Here is a 22900-nt window from a genome sequence, read left to right on the forward strand (position 1 = left end):
TTTAGTTTTATTTTTTACTGCAGTCATCAGAGCTGAACAAGGTTTGGCATGGCGTGGCATTAACTTTCAGGGGAGAGAGAGAGAGAGAAAACAAATCCAGACTCCTTAAAGGTGGAGTATGTAAGAGTTTCAATATTTTCAAAATAAATTAACTAATAAAATAACTACAATCATAATTAGATAGTTTAATTTAATTAGATTAATGACAAATGACAAAAAGCACTTTTTTTTTTTTACTTTAAGAAGGGTCTTTGTCATTAGTTAAACTTGTAATTTAATAACACATTAAATATGGACAGACTGGAACCTACATGTTCCTGTCTGTCCAGTCTAATTATGATTGTAGTTTTTTTTCTTTTAGTTAATTTATTTTGAAAATATTGAAAATCTTACATACTCCACCTTTAAGGAGGAGGACTGATGGAGAGGAGGGCCCGGGTTGAAGGACAAGGGGTCGGCACAAACACCTCTAACAAACCCGGACACAAGTGCTGACCTCTCCTCTGTGTCATCTTTTGCTTCGCTTGTGCAAGAACCCTGTAAACGACACACACGCATATTCCTGGAGACACACACATGCACTTTGAGGCATACACAGAGGTGTACCCGTAAAGGAAGTGCACCGTCATCAGTAATTGTCATAGCTCAACAAGCAGCGGGTCATGCCCTGCTTCTGTAAGCACTATTGTGAAGCACAGAGGAGGAGAATCCCCACATAGCGAGGCTCAACATATGAGAAGCTGGAGCAGATAGAGCTGCTGCAGCCGTCAAGCTGCCTGCATCCTGATACATAAACATGGAGGAAGATAAAACAGCATTTAAAATTGCATTAATTTTAATGGCAAAGAGGCAACCAGCAGTTTGGTGGTCAGAGCTGGACACTGTGGGAGCTGCTTCTTTTCATCTTGTTATTTTCTGTTTCTTGATTCCTTTTTGTTGTTGTTTATTAGTCATTTTGGGGTCCAACTGAATGAAATGTGAAGCATATAGCTTAAATAACCTGTGATCGGTTAGAGAAGCTGATCCATAAATGATCTGATCAGCAACATCAGCCTTGATTGCCTGCTTGTTTGTTTGGCTCTCAGCTCGCTGGAGATCTGCAGCCTACACCTAAAGCCCTCACTAATCTACAGCATGTCAGATTACAGTCAGTCACGAAGACAGGAGAAGCTGATCAAAGTTTGGGTTTTTTTTTCCTTTCAGTCATTATTCCAAGGAATAAGCTGATTTGACATCAACAAAGCACATTTTTTTTAGAAGGCTTATGTGGTGTTTAGTTGTTATCCCCTGGCAGCATAGAGCTGCTTTCTCTCCTGTCCATAAGCATTTCTGGCTGTGATGAATGATGCTGGTGAGTATCAACCGGATGTTTCATGACAGATACTGTAACTGAGGCAGCCATCAGATCATAGTCAGCCCAACCGAGTGGCATCCGGCGGAGCGCCCCCCCCACCACCACCCGGTGCCAGTGGCAGCTCTTACCTTGGTGAGCTGAGCGATCTTCTTGCACATCTTGCTGTGCATCTGGTAGTCATACAGCTCCTGCTCGATGTTGGAGAACTCTGCCGCAGTCCCGTTCACGGCGGAGCCCTGCCCGGGGGGCTGTGCAGCCTTACCGGCGCCTGAAGCCATAATGAAATCCACCCTGCCGCCTCCACCACCCCCCACCCACCCCCCCCAAGGGAACTTCCCAAGATTGTCAGAACTGATCCTGCCGCCCCTCAGATGAAGATTCCCACCCAAATCGTGACAAATTCCTACTCGCGCATCTCATTCCTCTGTCGGTGGACGCGCTCGCGCGAACAGCATCTCCAGGAATTGGTTGCAAAACATTTGGTAGTAGATCGGCGGGGCTCTCCTCGTGCGTTCCTGCTGCTGCCCCCCCTCCTCTCCTGCTGTCCGCCCGGTGATCGCCGAGGTCACACGCTGGAAGTCCATCGGGGACGCGCTCGCGCCAACCGACCCTCTCCTGCTGTCAACAGATTTTTTTTCCCCCTCTGATTGTGTGTGTGTGTGTGTGTGTGTGTGTTATTCTAATATGGAGCGCTCCGGAATGAAAGCATAGAGTCCAACCACCTGTCTCGCAGCAGGGGCGGAGAGGGGTGTGAGTATCTATGGAACATTACCGGAGAGGAGACAGCTCGAGAGGCGCACTGCTGCAGTGCCGCCCCGCCCCTACCGGCGCTGCCGTATCAATGGCGATCAGCGCGCGCGGGGGGGGGGGGGGGGGGGGGGGGGGGGGGGGGAGGCAGGGGGAGCGGGGTCTCTGGGGGCCAGCGGGATCTTCATAAAAACACACACATGCACAGTGGGCACTTTCACTGAAGCAGTGGCTTCAGGCAACTAGAAATCCGTCTGTATGTGAAGCATTTTCTGAGTGATGGTCAGAACAGGGAAACATTAAGACCAAAACCAACAAGAAATCCAGAAACATAAAAAAAAAACAAAAAAAAACATTAGAATAAACAGACAAATAAATAAGTTACTGGAGATTCAGGATGTGTGGTATTAGAAAATATAAACAGAAAAGTAAAAAAGGATAAAATACAGCCAAACTGAAAACTGTCATGATGTGTGTTTTGTATGTTTAGTTCTGAGTTCCTGGTTTAGTTTCTTTTGTCCTTGGATAGCCTTTGTTCCTGTTTGTCAGATTCACCTGGTCTGTTAGTTTCATCCATTTCACCTGTGTCTTATTCGGTTAATACCCCTTGGTTTTGGTCAGTTGCTGGTCCATTGTGTGTGCGTGTTTTGTTGTCTGATTGACCCTGTTTTCCCTGGTTTTTTTTTGTTTTTTGTTTGTTTGTTTGTTTTCTTATTAAACCATCTTTATTCTGCATCCCTGGCTCCCGTTCCTGCATTTGGGTCCGTACCTCCACCACAACCGTAGTTCAATTTTTAAGAGTTTGTTTTTTCTCAAATATTTTATTTAGCATTTCTCTTTTTTGTATTTTAGTTGGGTGGGGGTGTTATTCTTTTATTTTGTTTTTGATATAAAATTTTCTAAAGTTGTCTTTTTTGTTGTTTTACTGTTGTTTTTTTTAAACAAATTATTTACCTTTTCATTTTCGTTTCATATTTTGCTTGTTTTGTTTTTGTAAAATATTCTTTTTCATATTTTTTTTCTAAAACGTTTTTCTGCTTGATCCCGTTTTTCCTGAAAGGCTGTGATGTTGTCTGTTTAGCGTGATTTTAAATGTTTTTCCAAGAAATGTACTTTTAATAAAATGCTAACGTTTTGGTGAAGTTTCTTTCCAAGATTTTTTTTTATGTTCTGTTTTTCCTGTTTTTATGACTTTCATAAAATAACCATATTGTCCCAGTTTTATTCTGGTGTTCATCAGACCAAAGTTTTCTTGTTTTTTTTAAAAGACCATTTATTAAATCTCAGCTACAAAAATGTTCACACACTATGCAAATTCTAAACTAAAAACAGAAAGCTAAGAGCAGAGCACCCATTCCTGCAACTATTTACTTTATTGATATTGTCGATGCCATTGTATGTAAATAGCTAAGTTTGTTTTAATTTGGTAACAAGAAAAAAGAGAAATCTGCTGTTTTTTAAGATAACGCCACAATGTAAGAAGTTCCAAGTTCTGTTTTTATGTACATGATAGATGAGGTGTGCTTGCAAATCATAATAATTATTGCAACTGTACAAAACCATCTGCATTACTTGGAAGCTAGCATTTGTTATTTGTTTGCTTTATGTGGCAAAGAAAGACATTACGGTTATATTATAATATTTTAAAATGATAAAAATGTTCTCTGCAACCCTTAATTAGAACAAGCAGTTAAGAAAATGGATGGATGGAAATTATTATAATACCAGGATAAATTAATCCATTATCCTGACTTTTGAGATAATGCTTTAAAAAAAAAACTATCAATCATGTCCGCTCTCAGCTTCCATAGCATGATTTGCAAATCTTATAGATTAACAGATTATTATTCTCTTTCTGGAGAAAAGGTCAAATGTTTAAAGTGAGACATTCTGGAGGAACATAGTTAATCTCAGTGAGTGAAAGATCTGGACTGACAGCAAGTTGAGCTCCTGGACTCTGCTCTCTTAAAGCCCTTCTGTTGGAAAAGATGCAGTATGTGGTTCAACATTGGTTTGCTGGTTTCCCTGAAAAAGATTGTTGAGATGAAGCATGTTGCTCTTCAACTTGTGGATGTCAGCACTAATGGAGCTTTTCTTTAGAGGTGCCAGTTGCTATTTGCCATTTTATATTTCTACCAAGGGTAAAAATCTAAGAAGGATCTGGGAACTAATTGATGTGGCAACGCCTGGCGATTGCATGTTTTTGGAAAAATATTTAAAATTTACATAACGGCATTTTAATGGAAGCAGCATTGGGTTTTTTTTTACCAGAAAGTTTTCATCTTAATCCCTCACATTTTTCTTTCATAAAAAAACTAATTTTACAAGCTAGTTTCAGCGGAGTAACGATAATCCTCCAATAGTAACACAGCGGTACAGACAGGTTTACTTCTTGCTACAGAAGAGTGGACTAGCTTAAATCTAATCTCATAGAAACTTTATTGAAATGAATATTTTCTTTGATGTTCATTAATTTTATTAATTAATTGTCATATTAATTCAATATTCTGACTTGTTTTAACCGGAAATTTATTTTTTTAATGCTGGAATGTATTTTTCTCATATGCTAGCCTAGTGTAAAAAGGTACTTTTGAAATGTTGATACAGGCTGTGAGTTTTATTTTATATTGTTAGGTGCTGTCATAACTGTTGCTGTCTTGTTTGTGAGTTCAAATAGCAGTTTTGTGATGTGTGAGTATATACACTTTAAAAAATTTAATCTATTAAAAAAATAAAAGAAATTTGCAGATTTTTGCAGATTACTGAACCTCTTTACTTTACTTTACATGTCTTTACATATCTCCAATATGCTTTTTTCATATTTAACCATGTAACTGATCTGTTGCATGTAAAAAATAATAATAATAAGTTACTTCAGCTCTTTTGTTTTAGTACATTTACTTTTCCAGCTCCCCTCATCCCAAAGTTTTTACCATGATGCTCCCATCAACCTCTAAATGAGCAGATCAAAGTGTCTCATTCTCAACATTTGATACATTTATTTTATGTTGTGAATAAAATTTTGGTTTGTGAGATGTGCACGTCACTTTGCTTCCATTTTAAGTTGTGTCACAATCTTCGGTATTGGGGTCATAAATTAGTGTGCATTGTCAATGACCACATGGGACACACACAGATGCAGGCAGGAGCAGGCTAGCGGCCTCCATGCTCCACCTTTGACCAAGACTACACTACTACTAAATATAGAAACTGTATTAGCATAGAATGTGGTCTAACGGCAGCCACATTTGCTTTTAGCATATTTGGACCTTGAAACATGCTCCCAGAGGATAATTCAGTCAGTGTGTGATCTTTTGTGGGTCACACGCTGAAACAATTCTGCAGGCAGAAGAGAACAAGCAAATCTGGGTTAGAGGAACCAAGGAGACTGGGGTCCCTTGGTGCATGTATGCTTTCCCAGGTAGGTGTCCCAGGAGTGTCCCCGAGAGATACCTGCCACACATAAAGACTGTTAAAGCGAAGCAGTAAAGTGTTTGAGTTCAACAGACTGAACCAGACTTTATCACTATGCAGAGTAGTTTAATTATTAACTGCAGGAGGGGGGAATCTTTCCTGGAATCATTTTGATATGTTAAACAATCATCTTTTTACAGAAGCTCTAGATGGTTTTTGCCTGCAGGCATGACACTTCTTGGAGAGTTTATTTTTCCTTTTAATCCAACAGCAACATTAATATCTCGTATGACAATACACCTCCACCCAGCTCCACCTCTCCTGCAAACCTAACTCCACCCTCTGCCCCCCCTCTCCTCCTGTTTATCTGACAATTAGAGCAACATCTATATTATCCAAAGCTGACAGTTTATGACCACTGACAGCTCCACAGTCTCTCCTTCCCCTCAGGTTATGAGTTCGAGTGTCATCCTCAACACTACATTGTCATTTGAAACTCACATAAATACCCGCTCTGCATTTTACCTCCAATAAAACACGAATCAACTTCAAACTTCCCTCTTTTTCCCTTCCGTATAAATCACTGCAACTCCCTCTTCGTTGGCCTTCCTCAAAAGTTCTTCCATAAGCTTCAACTGGTTCAGAACCAGTCACCAATCCTACAGAAACTCCACTGACTCCCAGTATTCCACCGTATCCAGTATAAACTCCTCCTCTCTGCTTCAAGGCCATCCATAACCTCATGCCTATATATCTGCCGGACATCCTCCTTAGATCTTCCTCCTACATGCACCCCACTGAGCCCTGTGCCCACCCCAGAAGTGCATTTTGTGCATTATTTTATTTTATTACCTTACTTTTAATCTAGTTACTTTTAATAGTGTGAAGTATCCACACAGTTTTGACTCTGTTTTAGATTGATTACCAGAAATAGATGTCATGAAATGAGGAGGCCTGTAGCCTGAGGAGAACCTTGTTCCTTTCCTTCCCACGGGTGAGCTGTCCTGTCTACACAGCTGTCTGGGCAGCTGCAACTCTGGACAATGCAACATCCTACACACTGCTGGATACACACTTTAGCATATGTCTTGCATGTGAGACATTAGTTAGAGATAATTACCCTTGGCAACACTTACACGATGCGATACAATCTACTACAATAATGATACAAATCACTTTCTCATGATTAATTAATGCATTAATTAGTGCAGAATCTACCATCAGTTCCTGTTGCTCATGATGAATTAATAATGATTTTGACGTGGAGTCATGTGATTACTTCACACTTAATAGATAATCAACTTAAACAAAAAGAACAACAATTCACTGTTTAGTCATCCATCAATATGTTGACAAAGATGCCAGTTTAGACCTAAATATATCACTCAGTTCCATGCCATTGATTTTTTTCTTTTTCTTTCTTTTTTTTTTTTTGTTTAATGTTAGACGCAACCACAGAAGTTAATTCCTACAAAATTACAGACACTTCCTACAGACTTCCTACAGATTCCTACAGACACTTTGTCATGTGAAAATAGGAAGCTAGGAATCAAACCACTGGTGCTCTTGATTTTCCAAAGCTAAACCAAGACAAACTTCTTTTCATGTTTTTCATCCGAATTTAATTAAAAAAAAAAAAGTGGCATGGAACTAAATAATTTATTATGATCCTAACTGGCAACTTTGTTGGCAAATGTGTTGGAGCCCCAGTGGCACACCTCTGGAACCAGGACCTGCTGATCATCATTAACACACACAGATATAATAAAAAAGAAAAAAAAACCACACAGAGATATGAAGAAATGTGTCATTTGACCCAATCTCATTGACAGAATGTAAGAACAAACCTGAAAGCACACGTGGCTGGGGACAATGCAAAAACCACAAAGACATCTATTGCAATACAGTTTCATCATATATTCTCATTAAGTGTCCAAATTTCTCATTAACTGACACATTTTTTTCACACATTTCAACACAACAGATAATTAAAAATCCAAACAGCATCTACACTGCACTTTCCCAAAACTATCAACTCTGTACTTCTTCAGTGCAGTTAATGCAGATTTTTTTAAATGTTTAGGACCTACTAACAAAAAGGTTAAAAAAAGAAAAAAGAGGTAGAAAAACAGGAAGCACAAAGGAGAAAAGATCCAAACCTGAGAGGCAATGCTGTGTTTCAACAATATTTTGTTTACTTTTTCATTTAATTTCATTCTAATGTGTGCTTGACAAAATAAACTGTTGAAGTTGGAGGAATTTATTAAGGACTAAAAACATATGATTTAAAACTTTTTTGTCTTATACAGGTTTTTACAGTTGTTTAAACATTAAACTCAAACGTACTGCATCATCACAGCGTGAAAGAAGGGCAGACATCGAAGGGTAAAGATAGGAATGGAAATCAGTTAAAATACCAAGCACGGTTGTGAATGGATGGTGGCCGTCAGTGGCCAAAGTTCTTTTAAATAAACATGTTTTCAACTGTGAGTGGATTCACTGGCTTTACGTGCAGGAATAATTGCACTTCATGTACATGAAAATGGTGTACGTGTACTGTTTCCTATGTGCCTCTTAGGCATTTCTTATGCTGAATGGTGGTCCAGCACCTGTCAAAAAATGCTGGTATTGCTGTGTTAAAGCTCAGAGCGTTCTCACTGAGTTTTTTGTTCATTCAGAGACACCATTGTAAAAATAGTGGTGCAAATATGGCAGCTGTTATGCATGTGGGTCTACAGAAGAAAGATATAATGGGCTCATCCAAAAAGAATAGTAACATATGGTAAAGTGATTAGATACAAATAGAAACAGCTTGATTTAAATTGGTCCCAAACTGACCTTTGATTTTGTTACATGTTGCATTTTTCAGCACTTTTTGGTTGTTCTGGTTTGTGTGATCTTCTTTATTTATGTTATTATATAATGAAAAAAAAAAAAAAAAAAAAAAAAGTAAAAAAGCATGATAAAAAAGTGTCATTCTTACATTTTTTTTGACAAATTGCACAATATTGTCACAGGAGCTAAACAGCAAGAAAGAATGAAAAAAATCATCTCTTGAAAATATTTTATATTTTGATTGTGTGCTTCATCTTACAAAAGTTCTGAGGTGTGGTGCTCAATTTTCTGTGTCTGCAGTTGTGAAGAGATAATATAACAGCGAGAGCTGTTGAAAATTATGATTTTATTAACTGTTAATATCCATCGTACAAACAGATTTTTAAACAGGTTGTGTCTTATTACCCACAAAAAGTCTGTGTTATGTCTGATAGCCAGCTACCGTACAGCAAACACAAGATCTCTGCTACTTTTTTATGTGGTTCTCATTTGCTCAGCTCTGGATCTGACAGCAAAGCAGCACAGACTAAACTAATTTTAGATCAAGCCCCAAGACTTTGAATTTGAAGCAGCTCCGTCATAAGATCCCCATTATTGGCTTTGCAGGTTGAAATGAGAGAAATGTCACTGGGTATTAGTACATTCTATCCTTTGATGGCAAAATCCATCGTGCAAGACTGCGGGAAACACAACTCAAATTTCCCACATCTGATGGGGAACATAAAACTACAAAACCCAAGTATGTGTGATTGTAAACTTGCTTTGACTGTCCAAATATCTGTCATCCTTGGAATCAAATTGTCAATAAAAGCCATTTTTAGCTAAAGAATTAAAGACAGTCTTCAGTTAGCAGCTAAATGTAAAATTAGGTTAATTCACAGACTGTTTAAAAATCACAAATTAACTTAAAGGTTCAGTATTCCTTGTCCAGCAGTGCAATGTTACAGTTAAAAGAGAGCATCAGACATTTGCATTTTGTTTAGGTAAGCTTAAATAATTTATGTCAGTGTGAAGGAGAACAATGAAATAAAACAGTTTCCTCTGACAGTTCAGTACTTGAAAGTGTCAATTCCTCAGGAATCCTCATGCGGACAGAAGGACAGTTTTTAAGGAATGTATGTAAGAGTTATGGTACCATACAAGTCAAGAAGAAGGGGCAATATATTTTAGAATGGAAAAAATATCAGATGACAAATGTGTTTATACTTCCTTGGGCTAACCCAAAACATAATAAAACAGGCAAACAACTAGTTCTAGGTAACCTGCGTAGCAAACATTTGTAATTATTTACTGTTGTGTGCATATCATTGCTTGCGGTCAAACCATTCGGTCCAGTAGGTGGCAGTAATGTTCCCTACCTCAAATAAAACCGCCGAAGTAGAAGTAAACGTAGAAGAAGAAGTCGAATTTGAAAACAGGCGGCAGTTTGACGAAAGGAAAACAAGAAAAGGTAAACTTTAAAACTTATTGGGTATAAAACGAAGACTGTTGCAGTAATATGAGAAATTATTATGAAAATTATATTTAGGCAACTTAGTGAAGAACAACTGGAGATGGTTTTGTTGTTTTTCTGCTTCGGTGGGAGCTGGGCCGAGGTGTGGTTACTTAATGACACACTGGAGGCTTCAGACAGCCGCTGTTATAGATGGAAAACATGTTATTCTGACCAAAGTGATGTAACTTTTTAAAACATTTTATGCAATTCTTTGCTTTTGGACGAAGAAAAGATGACGGCGGACAATGAAATTGAAATCAAGGAAGCGTTTCAACGAGCTCAAAGAGGCCACAACAACAAGGCAAAGCTGGTTGCGAGCCTGAAGAGCCGCTACAACAAGGTACAGTCCATGTGGTCATAATGAAACACTACTTCCATACAGTGTTTTATTACTTTATCAGCTTTTTTTTTTTTTTTTTTTTTTTTTTTTTTTTTTTTTTAAGTCAGACTTGCACTAGAATTTCTCATATTTCTAGTTTCATAAGTGTAGGGTTGGGCTGTAAATTGTTTTTATTTTCCTCAAATTTTAAGAGTGCAAAAATAAATTATCATGGTGGAAATGACTGATTTTAATGAGATTCTTAGATTCTAAATTAAAAAGATTTTTATAGCCTAATGACAACAAAATAGTGGCTCAATTAAAAACAAACAAACAAACAAACAAACAAAAAAAACAACAATTTAAGAATCTCATCAATCCATTTTAAATCTCAGTAGAGCGTAAAAAAATGTTGAAATTGAGATTTTTGTCATTTTGTGAAAAAATAAAAGCTAATTTTGAAATTAAAAACATCTAAAAAAAAGTTTGGAATGTGGGCAACTGCACAAAAACTGAAAAAAGTTGAGCATTCAACATTATTTTATTAGTTTTATTTGCAACAGGCTGGTAACATGAATGGAGTGTTTAAGTGCGACAGAACCTTTCTAATGTAAAGATGCAGCTGGTCAGTCCAGCTGGAACAAACTGCAACCCAACCACCACCATATACAGTATTAATCATTAAAAGATTTATAGATTAAGAAGGAATCACTGTGTGCAGGGAACTAGGGCTGTGACGATATGCTTTTGTCCCGATTCGATTCAATTCCGATTTTTTTTGGGTGCCGATTCGATTTAAACTGCGACTCTCACAATTCTTCGCTATCGCTAATTTTTGTAGATTAAAAGCAAAAAAAAAAAAAAAGTATAAAACTTATTTTTTTCTCTCATCATTTTTCTTCATTTCAATTGGGAAAAACAACACAGTAGCCAGACCATGACTCTGCTGCTATAATGCCCAAGATGATAAGTTAAAAGATCAATAAAAATTACCAAAAAAAAAAAAAAAAATTTATGTATTTTTATTTTTTTTAAAAATGGATTTTTAAAAAAATTATTATTTTTTTAAATTTTAAAATTTAAAATTTTAAAATTGTGAAGCAAAAAAAAAAAAATCCCGATTTTCGATTTTTCGATTCAATTTTCCCACCCCTACCGGGTACAAGGATGAAGGTCCAAATTATTCCAACTTTTTTTAAATTGGTTGCAGCCATTAAATTCAAACGGAGCTAATATTTTCCATTAAATCTGAAAATATCTTAGATCTGATTAGATTTACACACTGTTTTCTGTTTTTATTAATCCAATTTTAAACATTGTACAAAAAAAGCTTCCCAGCGATGACCTGTTACAAAACATGAGAAATACAGCCACATGTATAGATTAATTAAATGTTTATAAAGGTCAGTACAAAACGGAAGCTGTTTTTCTACATATTTATACCCCCAAAAAACTAAGAGCTGAGACATGTTATCTCATTGTGACTAAATACTGCCAGGCTAAAGTTTAATACTAATAAAGTTTAATACTATTAAACTTTTGTTTCTCTTTGTTTATAACTTGTGTCAAATATGATTGGTCTCACAATCCATTTCCTCCATCAGCTCGAAGACAAAACCCTTTTCCACGACGAGTTTGTCCACTACCTGAAGTATGCAATGATTGTCTACAAAAGAGAGCCGACAGTTGAGAATGTAATTGAGTTCGTCGCAAAGTTTGCCGCAAGTTTCCAGTCTCCACCTAAAACAGAAGAGGTGGAAGAGCAGCAGCAAGAGGAAGAAGAGGAAGACGAAGCTGAGGAAGATCATCCCTTTCTAAGTTTCATTTTCAACTTCCTGTTGGAGGTATAAACATTGCTGTGTGCATGTAAGGTGAACTTGCCTTAACGTTTTTCTGTTCTGGCAATTTATTTGGAAAGTTTCCACTTCATGACTATTAGAATCATAATTCATCTGAGGATCTCTGAGTTATAGTCACAACATTGTATTGTATTTATTTATTTTCTCTGTTAAATTGAAATCTATTTTTCGGTCCAGCACTTTACTCCTGCAGTATTGTCTTTCTGTACTGTATTTTTTATCCTTTCCCCACATTCCCTTTGAAGCTTGTCCTAGTTCTTTCTGTATTGTCTCTTCATCCTATGTGCTCCCTGTCTTCTTTTTTCTTTTTCACAAGGTATATTTTAAAATTTAAAGTAAGTTGACACATTAAGTATAAAACAAAGTCTGCTCAGAGACATTTGCATTTTATGTCTCCCTTACATTTCAGTCTCACAAAGCAAACAGTCATGCAGTGCGTTTCCGAGTATGCCAGCTGATCAACAAGTTGCTGGGCAGTATGGCAGAGAACGCCCAGATTGATGACGATCTGTTTGATCGCATCCACCAAGCCATGCTGATCCGAGTCACTGACAAGTTTCCTAATGTGAGGATTCAGGCAGCTTTGGCCATGACTCGCCTGCAGCAGCCAAAGGACGCTGACTGTCCCACCATCAATGGTTTGTTTTGTTTTTTTATCAGCATTTTGAGAAAATTTAATTGTTGAAAACCTAATCTGTGGGGTCATCATTTCATAATATACTTATAATTTAAAGAAACCTACCTTCATGCTTGTCAAAGTATATGCTGCTCAGATGGATTCTCATGATTTAAAAGGCTTATTCTTCAATGTCTTCGTTTCTTTCCTTTGTCATTAGCCTGCTTGATGCTCAGCCTCTCCTTTTTCTTTTCAGCATACATGTTGATTCTGGAGAATGATACCAATGCTGAGGTGCGACGTGCTGTTCTGTCCTGCATCGCAATGTCCCCTCGGACTCTACCTAAGGTCCTCAAACGTACTCGGGACATCAAAGAGAATGTCCGCAAGCTGGCCTATCAGGTAGCCATGAGAGAAGTCAATGAAGTTTTTAAATAAAAAAAGAAAAAAAACTGCACACATTCCCAATAATTGTGAAATGTTGCAAATCCTGGTTCTCTAATACTTGAGTGTTTCTTTTCATTAAGGTTCTCTCTGACAAGGTGCACATCAAAGCTCTCACCATCGCACAGAGAGTTAGCCTGTTGCAGCAGGGTCTCAACGATACCTCAGGTAAAGTTTTGTGGGTGTGAATGCTACACTGATGCATTTTGCATGTGAACTTGCAAGAACTGAAGCTTCGATTTAAGAACAATTAATTTGGAAAAGGTTTGAATGTGTCCATCACAGTGAATAAGGTCTCTGTGCCTGGATTTGTCTGATAAAAATATTTATTTCTTCCATGAGTTACTTGTATTTTTGTTTTGTGATTGATGTTTCTGACTCCTGTCGTATAGAGGCTGTGAGAGAGGTTGTTTGTGGTCGTCTTATCCCTGCCTGGCTACTTCGCTTGGATGGAAACGTTATCGATCTTCTTCATCGGCTGGATGTGGAGAACTGCGCAGAAACTGCTATGAACACTCTGAAAGCCATTTTCAAAAGAACACCTTCTGAAGAACTGCTGCAGAACAGGGAACAGCTCGACAACAGGTACACTCATACTTTAAGTCTTTAAAAACGTACTATTGCAAAATAATGATAAAATGTCAGAAAGATTGTATTATTTTGTTTTTCTCCAATGGATTAATTTCTGTTTAAACACAGGAAGCTGATCCCAGAGGAGTCTTTAACCTGCGAAAATGTGCTTTACTGGAGAGCACTGTGTGAGTTTATCAAGGGTAAAGGAGATGAAGGGGAGGAAATGTTGGAGCAAGTGTTACCAGATGCTGCAACATATGCTGACTATCTCTGTGGGTAAGAAGATGAAGATATTTTCTTGTTATTTATTTTACTATTAATGCAGAATAAATTGGGGACCACGCTACTGATTAGTGGTTACTTGTATTATAGAAGAAGTTATTAAAGGAAAATCCAAGTAGTTTTCTTTCTGTACCCTATTTTTATATGATTTTTGGGTGTTTGGGATCTTACCAGCTAGACGCATGTAAGAAAGTCATGATCTGTGACGCTGAACCTGATGCTTTGCAACGTGAAAGGACAATTAAATGCTGTATTCGCTGCTGACAAGCTCATATAAGTGTTGTAAGAGAGTGACACCATCATAGGGACAATAAGCTCTACTGTTGTCTTGCTTTTATAATGTGTCTAAAATCCTAAAAAGGAGTTTCTGAGTGTTAGAGTTAATAGAAAATGTAGCCTTAAAATTTTTTTAAAAAAAAATACAAGCACTGAGGTTGTATTTGTACTTTTCCAACATATGGCAACAAATCCCCTGCTTCTGTTAGTGAAGAGTCCAGCAGAATCTTTGGGCAAGTGAGATGAACTGAAGTTTTGGCTGGTGGTACGAGAAAAGTCTATTCCCTTTGCTTTGCTGTGCACGTTTTTACCAGAATGACTACTGACAGTCAATTAGGAAGGAAATCCTTAATCTTTTTTCCTTCTTTGTTTTTTACTCTTAAATTCAGTTTTATAAACATTTACCTTTTCACACTCTTGCTAAAATAAATGGGGATGTTGTTTGACTTTAGTGGCTTCATTCAGAATTTTAGAAACCAGCTACATGCCCAGAGTCGGTCAGAAATAATGTTGGCATATTAATATGAGTCTGTTATAATGTTTGGGTTATGCACCAATGCTGATATCGTTATTGGTTTACCAAGCTGTGTACTCAAACTTGGTGTTAATAAAAGTGTACCGATACCACTACTGATAGCTGATACCACACTAGTCAAGCGCTGATGTGTTTGATGACATGCTTCGGACATGTTTTAAAATAAATAAATGCCTTAAATGTTAAAATGTGACATTTTTTGTTACACTAAAAGTTAAATCTTTGTTTCAAAACCACACATATATAGTTGTATTTAGGTAAAATGTGCCAAATCAGAATAAAACTTGTTGAAATTGTTAGATTTGTAATGTTATTATATTTGTATTGGTGAGGTAACTTCAGAAAGGATGGGTCATTTATTACAACCTAATGAAATCTTACACAGTTATAACAGCAATAATAACCACAGTCACAATAATGTTCACATAAACAGATTTGGTATCAGCAAATATCGGTATTGGCAGATATTCAAATTTCAGATATCGATATCGGATTGGAACTCCCAAAAAGTGGATCTGTGCATCCCTAGTTTGGGTCATTAAAGTTCTGATTGCAAAAATTTTAAGCGTTTTTAATAAAGGTGAAAGTAGTTGATCCATCCTGGACTTTTCTTGTTTGCAGTTAAAGTGGTTGTAGTTATTTTGTGCTAATCAGATTCATTTAACGACAAAAAGTTGACCATAATCACCATATTGTAACCATAGGTATCTGAAAGCAGGTCCAGTGTTCTCAGAGGAGCTCTTCCTGTATGTAACTGTTCAGATAACTCAAACTTTACTGGATTGAATTAAAGGCAACTAACTATTTGCTTATATTTAACCTGTTTTGTTGTGTTAAAATAAAGTGACATTTCTGTAACAAGGACTTCATGTTGATAAATGGGGTAAAACGACTTCAACCATATGTTGAATCCTCACAGCTCAGCTGATCACCTCCTACTTGCTGTGTATCTGCTTATGCTACAGTATAAAATGCTTTGTTAAATTTGGTTTAACTGAGTGACATATTTAACATTTCTCTGCTAAGCATAAACCATGATTAATCTGCTGAAGTTTGCCAGCTGACTCGCCAGTTGCCAACATGGCCTTAAGTACAACATTTGAAGGTAGTTGTGGAGGAGTGTCGCTCCACCTGCAGTGGTTCATGCAATACAATTGTTTTATATTCCTAGCTTGAGACTTCAGTTCCTGATTACCGCCTGAATTAAGTTAATGTTGCTATTTAGAAAATACTTTTTCTTGTTTTTTTTGACTGTGCTGTTTAACTGTTGCAGCTATCTCAAGGCAGTGCCTGTGCTGTCAGAAGAGCAGAGGGCTGATTTTAACCAGCTGGAGCTTGTCATGACCAAAGAGTTTATCTCACGTCAGCTTGTCTGTCTCATCAGTTGTCTCGATACCAACGAGGAGGGTGGAAGGTAAGACAAGAGAGAGATTGTTGACAGACTTGGTGGTTTGTAGGGCAGGGCTTATGCCAGTATGAAAAGTGTTTTTTCAAATTTTTTTTATTTATTTATTTATTTTTTTAATGAATATTTCGGTCCTAATTGCAAGAAAAAAAATACTGTTAACTGTTGTAAAGTTGCATAACTGAGTGATTTTGTAAAATTTTACAAATATGATCAGTTTGTGTTTTTTCTTTTTTTTTCATTTTAACTTTTTTGATTTGTTTGTAGAAAGCGCGTGTTGGCTGTTCTGCAGGACATGTTGGCGCTCCCACAGACCCCCTCTTCCCTGGTCTCTCTGCTTACTGAGAAACTCCTCACACTTATCCCGGATGACCACAGACGCATCCAAACTGTATGTTTGTTGTTGTTTTTATTTTATATATATATATATTTAGACCTAAACTTTTTTTTTATAAATCTGACTTCTTGGTCACTTTCACTTAATCATATGTTTTAAGTCTCAGCTCAGGTTTTTTTTTTTTTTTTACTCTTGCAGCTCAGACGGATGTTTGACATAACTAGATTTCTTTACACAGGTGGCAGAAATCATCTCAGATGTGAGGGAGCCCATCTCGGAGGCCAGTCGGCCAGTAGACGAGAACGAGAGCCGCAGGCAGCAAGTCCAGGTGAGCAAGTCCAAATTAAGTGCAGTTTAAGTCATAATCTCTAAATCTGTTGTAAATATAGACTGAAATAAAGAATGAAACATCAGTATAAAAAGGATCAGATTGATTATGGTTGCACAATGAAAGCTATGATAAGATTTTTTTAAAAAGCCAAAGAGAAGAAATGACTTTCAGCAGCGTTTTAGGAGTCTGTAGAGCTCTTGTGTCAAAAATAAAAGGCTTCTTCCACAAACACGTCATTTAAACTCCAACAATACTGCGTTTGTAGTGTGAAGCTGTAAAGTTAAGACCACTTAAGCAGCTTGTATGTTGTGCGTGTGTGTGTGTATATAAAACAACATAACTTTCTCATATTGGCATTTGAATACCTTAAATTTAGATGAATCACTTCCTGGTCTTTTTGAATTTTCCGCACATTTCTGTGCTCTAATTATAGTTCCTTTTTTGTCTCAGTTCTGTTTCTTCTTTGTTCCTCCTGCTCTACCTCCAGCCGACAGATGGTTTATATTTGGAGACATGCACATTTCAGCTAGCGGAGTGGAAGGTGCATGAAATGTTCACTAAACCCATCATTGTCAAGTTGTTCTCCTTCTCCCTTTGTCAGTGAACATCTGTGACTTTCTTTTTCTTTTTGGAAGTCCTGTTCAGAGACAGACCTTGTTAAGTGATTGCTGATCTGTTTTTGTAGCTTTCTGTAAGCACAGCTAGCTCCAGTCCTAGCATAATCACTGTTACACAAGTCAGTTATGTCCCAAATGATGGCGTCTATCCATACTGTGCACCTGATCTCCCATCGCTTCATTTCTCAGAGTAAAGGCAAAGTAGCCGCTAGAGGCTTGTAACCTTGCCCAGAACCTCAGCTGTTCTTTTTCCTGTTAGCGGAGGCGCAGTTGTCCGTCTCAGCGGTCGGCGCTCTCGTGTGCTTCCATCAAAGAAATGACCCCTCCTCTTCTGTTTCTATCCTCCTCTCTCCTCCCATCCAGCTTGCAGAAGTGAAGGTTCGTATCCTGGAAGCCAAACAAACTCTGGAGGACTGTATCACAGCTCAGGATTTTGGCCAAGCAGCCGAGCTGAAGGACTCCATCACAAACCTGGAGGGCCGCAAGAACCAAATCATCCAGGAAATTGCAGAAAACAACCAGCCAGCAGACAAGGAGGTCTGCGCCGAGAAGGTACATAAGGATGATGCTGGAAACATCACTTCTTATTGAATGCAATTTGTCTTTAACTGAGTTTTTTTTTTTTTTTTTTTTCCCCCCACTCCAGAATGACCCAGAGACTCTGTTGAGGTGTCTGACAATGTGTGCTGAACTGCTGAAGCAAATGAGCATCAAGACCCGAATTGGTCCAACCATAAGCGCCTTGATGTCCTCACTGGTAAAGTCTGAAACACATTAAATGACCACTAATAATATTAAAGTAGTACTGGAGTATTTCTAATATTTAAACCAGTATTTTAGAGCAACCGTTTATGGTTAAATTGAATATATTCACAAGACTTTGTTTCCTTAATTCCTTTTCTATTTATTTTTATGCTAAGTTTGGGGGGGTGTTTTCAGGTGGATAGAAAGTTAATAGTGCAGCTTTGTTTCAGATATGCTGTTACAATTCATTTAATGATACATTTTACATAAAACGCAAACAGATAATGTTTGGGATGTGGCCTTTAGTTGTGACATCTAAGAAGGGTCAGAATTTCTGCTAACATTTAGGAAACACAAGTTCCTCCAAAGCATGAAGGATCTCACATAGATGCCTGCAAAAAGTAGTTGAGGGCTATAAAAAGATATTAGCCGCATCTTAAACAGTTGAAGGATGAGGAAGACCGTCGACTTTATGAGAATACTGCAGGTCCTGGAAAGCAGGAAGAAGCTCACACTTAGCTTACTTAACAGGAAAGTTTAGGTAATGCAAGAATAGTTATGATGGTTATGTACTGTCAGTGGGAGAACAACAATCATGAAGAGAAGTGGGCAGAGCAATATCTGGATGATAAGCATCACTAGAAAACGTTTGTTGTTTCTTGCCATTGTGGAATAAAACATTGTGTGTTTTTTTTTTTTATACCTTTTTTCTTAGACATTACAGGTACACCTCAGAAAATTGAATATTGTGGGAAAAGTTCAGTATTTTTTGTCACTCATTTCAGAATGTGAAAACTAAATATTTTATAGATTCATTACACATAGAGTGACACATTTCAAACATTCAATCCTTAAAATTTTGATAATTGTGGTTTATAGATGACTAAAAACCCAAAATACAGTGTCTCAGAAAATTAGAATATTGTGAAAAACTTCAATCATTATGTGTTTGAAGTGTTCAAGTGTTCAATCATACACACTATGGTCTAAGCTCATGGATATCTTTAAATTGAATCAATGTTTCTGTTTCTAATATGATGCCTTTTTATCCTGGTATATCATGAAAGCTTTGGTACAAATGAAGTAAGGTATTTTTAGGTTATTAACATGCGCCTGTGGTGTTGCAGAGGGAAGCTTTGGCTAACATCACCACTTACCATCTCTGCTAGATTCTACCCAGTATAGCAAATGCTCACCCTGCTGTGCGCAACATGGCTGTGGTGTGTCTGGGAACATGCACGCTGCACAGCAAGGAGCTGGCCAAAACCCACCTGGTCCTGCTGCTACAGGTGATTTCCGTTTTTCATTTCCCTAAAACTTATTTGCATGTGTTTATATAGTTCAGTGTGGAGAATGTTTCATTTGTAATTGAAAGATTTATTTATTTTTTTTAAATTTTCAGTCGGCTTACTATGCATTTGCAGGTAGCACATGGATTTGCTTGGCAGATTATGTTGTCGTATTTAGGCACAGATGATAATCATAACAAACATGATGGAGTATTGTTCGTTGCTATGTTTTGGATTGCATGGTCGTGGATAATGTAGTCTGGAGTGATCATGTGTGAGTTAAGATCTTGTATGCCTTATAAGGGGTTCGGCTAATATGTATGGTCTAATGTCTGAAGCTGTGATTCTGTATTTACACGTGGATTTATGCTGTAGTTAGTGTGAATATATGATGTGCAACATTGACAATCAGAAAAAGGGGTACGATAAGTTTTACACTTCTTCCTACTCCTTTTCAAACATAGATTGTTCCCTTGTATATATTTTTTTTGCGTCACGTGTGACCTCTGAAATAAACAATAAACAAAAAGGAATGTTAACTGGAATAATCTTGATTCAGTGACATAAACTTGCAGTGTTGGCTGAACAATTGTTTTTCTGTTGTGTGTTTCCAGATTGCTCAGCTGGATGAGATAAAGATCCGTATCAGTGCGCTGAGAGCCGTCGTTGACCTGCTGCTGCTGTTCAGCTTCCAGCTGCTCTCTGAAACTGCTCCCACCCAGATGAGCCAACCCACCCAGTCACCGGAGAAGCAGGAAGACCAGATCGCATTGGCCGAAGACAAAGGCGATGCCCCAGAAGACACCACACAGAGTATACTTGTCATGCTTTCAGAGTTCTTGGACAGTGAGGTGAGCCTGATAGTTTCTGTGATTATAACCTACAGTGTGTGTCTGGTTTGAAAGAAACATCTAATGAATATCTGCGTCAAACATTTCCAGGTGTCTGACCTGCGGACAGAGGCAGCAGAGGGCCTGGCTAAACTTATATACACAGGATGCATCTCTAGTGCCAAGATGCTCTCTCGTTTGGTGTTGCTGTGGTACAACCCCGTTACCGAAGATGACACCCGTTTACGACACTGCCTCGGCGTCTTCTTCCAACTCTACGCCCGGGAGAGCAGGTTTCACAAAAGCATCTGGAGTATTTTAGTTTGTATTTATTTATTACAACTGTGTGAAAGTTGTTTTTTGGGTTCGTCAGAGTCCACCAGGAAGTTGTGGAGGAGAGTTTTCTACCGACTATTCGGACTCTCCTAAATGCCCCGGCCACCTCTCCGCTAGCCGAGGTGGATATTAACAATGTGATTGAGCTACTTGTGGAGCTGACCCGCCCAAGTGCGCTTATTAAGCCTTCAACCAACACAGAGGTAGGAAGCATGTGATGTCAACAAAACCCTGTTATTATTGTCTTGTCTAAAGAAATACATTATATTTAAGTCTGCAGTTCAATAAAGCAAAAAGTCAGTTATTTGGGCCTGTTTTTGTAAATGGCTTAAGTTTAAAATGTTAAAAGTAGACCAGAACAGTTTGTTTTTGTACTTGTCTGTGTCCTCAGGAGGTGTGTGTTCATGACTACTTGGCAGTGCGTATGTGTGGGGAGATGCTGAAAGACCCCACAGCCCCTGAGGTTCGTCTCTATGCCAAGACTCTTAGTAACCTGGAACTCAGCAGGGAAGAGACGGTCAGGGAAGACCTGCAAACACTGCTGCAGCAGCTGGTACAGGTACTTGCTGTGCAGCATGCTAACATGCAACTTTAATGTTTACAGTAAAATATCCACTTTCAGTTTAGTTTGCTAACATCAGACTGTATCATTAAGTTTTAATCATCACCGAACTGTTTGGACATTTATGCTCCCTTCTCAACAGTTGTTTACTTTGGTGACTTAACAATTAAAAACTTGTCAAACACGAGATTTCTTTCAGCTGCAGGTGGCAACAAAAAAAAAAAAAAGCCACATGCATAACTCCTCTTTCCCTCTTTGCAGGTAGTGAAAGATCGAGTTTGTCTCCGCGCTCTAGAGAAAATGATGCACCAGTTGTTGGACTCAAAAGAACAAGCTGAGCTCCTCAGCGCGAGCGCGCTGCAACCGCTGGATGTTAATGCAGATGGTACGCAGCTTTAAATAGACTTGAAAAGCCAGCCGACACCCTGCTGTGCACCTGCAACACAGTTTGCCTGAATTAAAATGACCCATTTAGACAGATTTGTCCCTTTTTTTTTTTTTTTTTTAAGGGTTCTTATTGAAGTGAATTTAATGTCACACTTTGTTCTGGTCAGTGTTTATCGGCTGGGGAGTGAAGGCATGAATTTTATCTGCTTTTTCCCTTTTTTCCCTACGCAGAGGCTGCAACAGACGATCCATCAAAATCTGCCAAGAGACCTAAAAGAGGTAATGCAGGTCCTGTGTTTTCAGTGCCATCTTATTTTTAGAGCTGTAGTCGTGTGCCTCAATGAAGGTGATGACTCAGCACTGGGAGGTAACCTGAGTATTGGTTTTCACAGGTCAAAGGAAAGTCTGTACTGGCAAAGGGGGCAGAAAGCCAAGCAGGAGGGCAGAATCATCGGAAGAGAGGTGAGTTCAGAGGGAAACATGTGACATTTATTTAGATAGCCAGAGCTAAAGTCAGTGTTTCTGTTTTGGTTACAGTGATGGGGAAAATGTTCCAGAGTCGACGCCTGTGGTGCGTCCAACGCGGAGGGCCAAGACAGCAGCTCTGGAGAAGACAAAACTGGATCTGAACCCCCTCATTAATCAGGAGGCCAATGTGTCATAAAAGTCCTGTCAACAGCTAAAATATTAAAAAAGGACATTTGTTTTCTTTTTGTTGCTTTTAGTTCAAGTTCCCCACCTGAACACGATTAACAAATAGTTGCCTTCAGAGGATTTTTTTTTTAAATACACAGTAAATTGCTGCCTTCTGCACTCATTAAATAAAAATATTTCATGTAAAAAAGCTGTAATCTTTCCTTCACAAGTTATGTTTTAAAAGGGGAAATGAAGTTAGAATTTTATTTAAACAGATTCATAGGCTATCCTTGTCAGATTGATCCCAAGCCATGAGGTAAAGAACCACTACAGAGATGTTGCCATTAATTATTCCTAAATTTCTCATAAGATAGAAAAATCATGCATCTGAGCAATCACTTTAAAATGTCTTCAATAATGTGGTTGATTTACACAAAGATCAAATTTCTTTAACAGTATTCCAAGGTCTGAAAAATGATCTTATGAGCTCACCAGCTGTTGAAAAACTTTCACAACAATCTGGATTAAACTTCAGTCAGGTTACACACAAGTGAAGGAAATTGAAGACCACTACAAGGAGTGGTCAAAGATCATTTAGACCATGCTGTATGAAAATGTATAGTTTCATAAGGCACTAATAAAACGTGAGGAATAAGCTATTTTAGATTTCCTAATTA

At 38.0% G+C, this 22900-nt stretch overlaps 2 protein-coding genes across 2 annotated transcripts in view; one reads left to right on the plus strand and one right to left on the minus strand.

Moving 5' to 3' along the window:
• fam184b (family with sequence similarity 184 member B) overlaps positions 1–1638 on the minus strand; it is a 30881-nt gene extending 29243 nt beyond the window's left edge. Inside the window, exon 1 of the mRNA XM_079261620.1 lies at positions 1483–1638. Within this exon, the coding sequence (XP_079117746.1) occupies positions 1483–1632 (150 nt within the window). The 5' untranslated portion in view covers positions 1633–1638. The remainder of the gene's footprint in view (positions 1–1482) is intronic.
• Positions 1639–10077: 8439 nt separating this feature from the next.
• On the plus strand, positions 10078–22251 carry ncapg (non-SMC condensin I complex, subunit G; the record flags this gene model as incomplete). Its single annotated transcript, XM_079265031.1, has 22 exons — positions 10078–10185; positions 11769–12008; positions 12433–12661; positions 12896–13041; positions 13167–13251; positions 13476–13668; positions 13783–13932; positions 15454–15495; positions 16023–16163; positions 16422–16545; positions 16730–16819; positions 17803–17991; positions 18086–18196; positions 19353–19472; positions 20087–20323; positions 20414–20595; positions 20676–20841; positions 21030–21197; positions 21462–21585; positions 21819–21866; positions 21980–22049; positions 22125–22251. 22 exons carry the CDS (start codon positions 10078–10080, stop codon positions 22249–22251), a joined length of 3090 nt encoding a protein of 1029 aa, XP_079121157.1.
• Between the last annotated feature and the right edge of the window lie 649 nt (positions 22252–22900).

Source organism: Telmatherina bonti (genome assembly GCF_933228915.1).
Source record: "Telmatherina bonti genome assembly, chromosome: 3".
NCBI classification, from domain to species: domain Eukaryota; kingdom Metazoa; phylum Chordata; class Actinopteri; order Atheriniformes; family Telmatherinidae; genus Telmatherina; species Telmatherina bonti.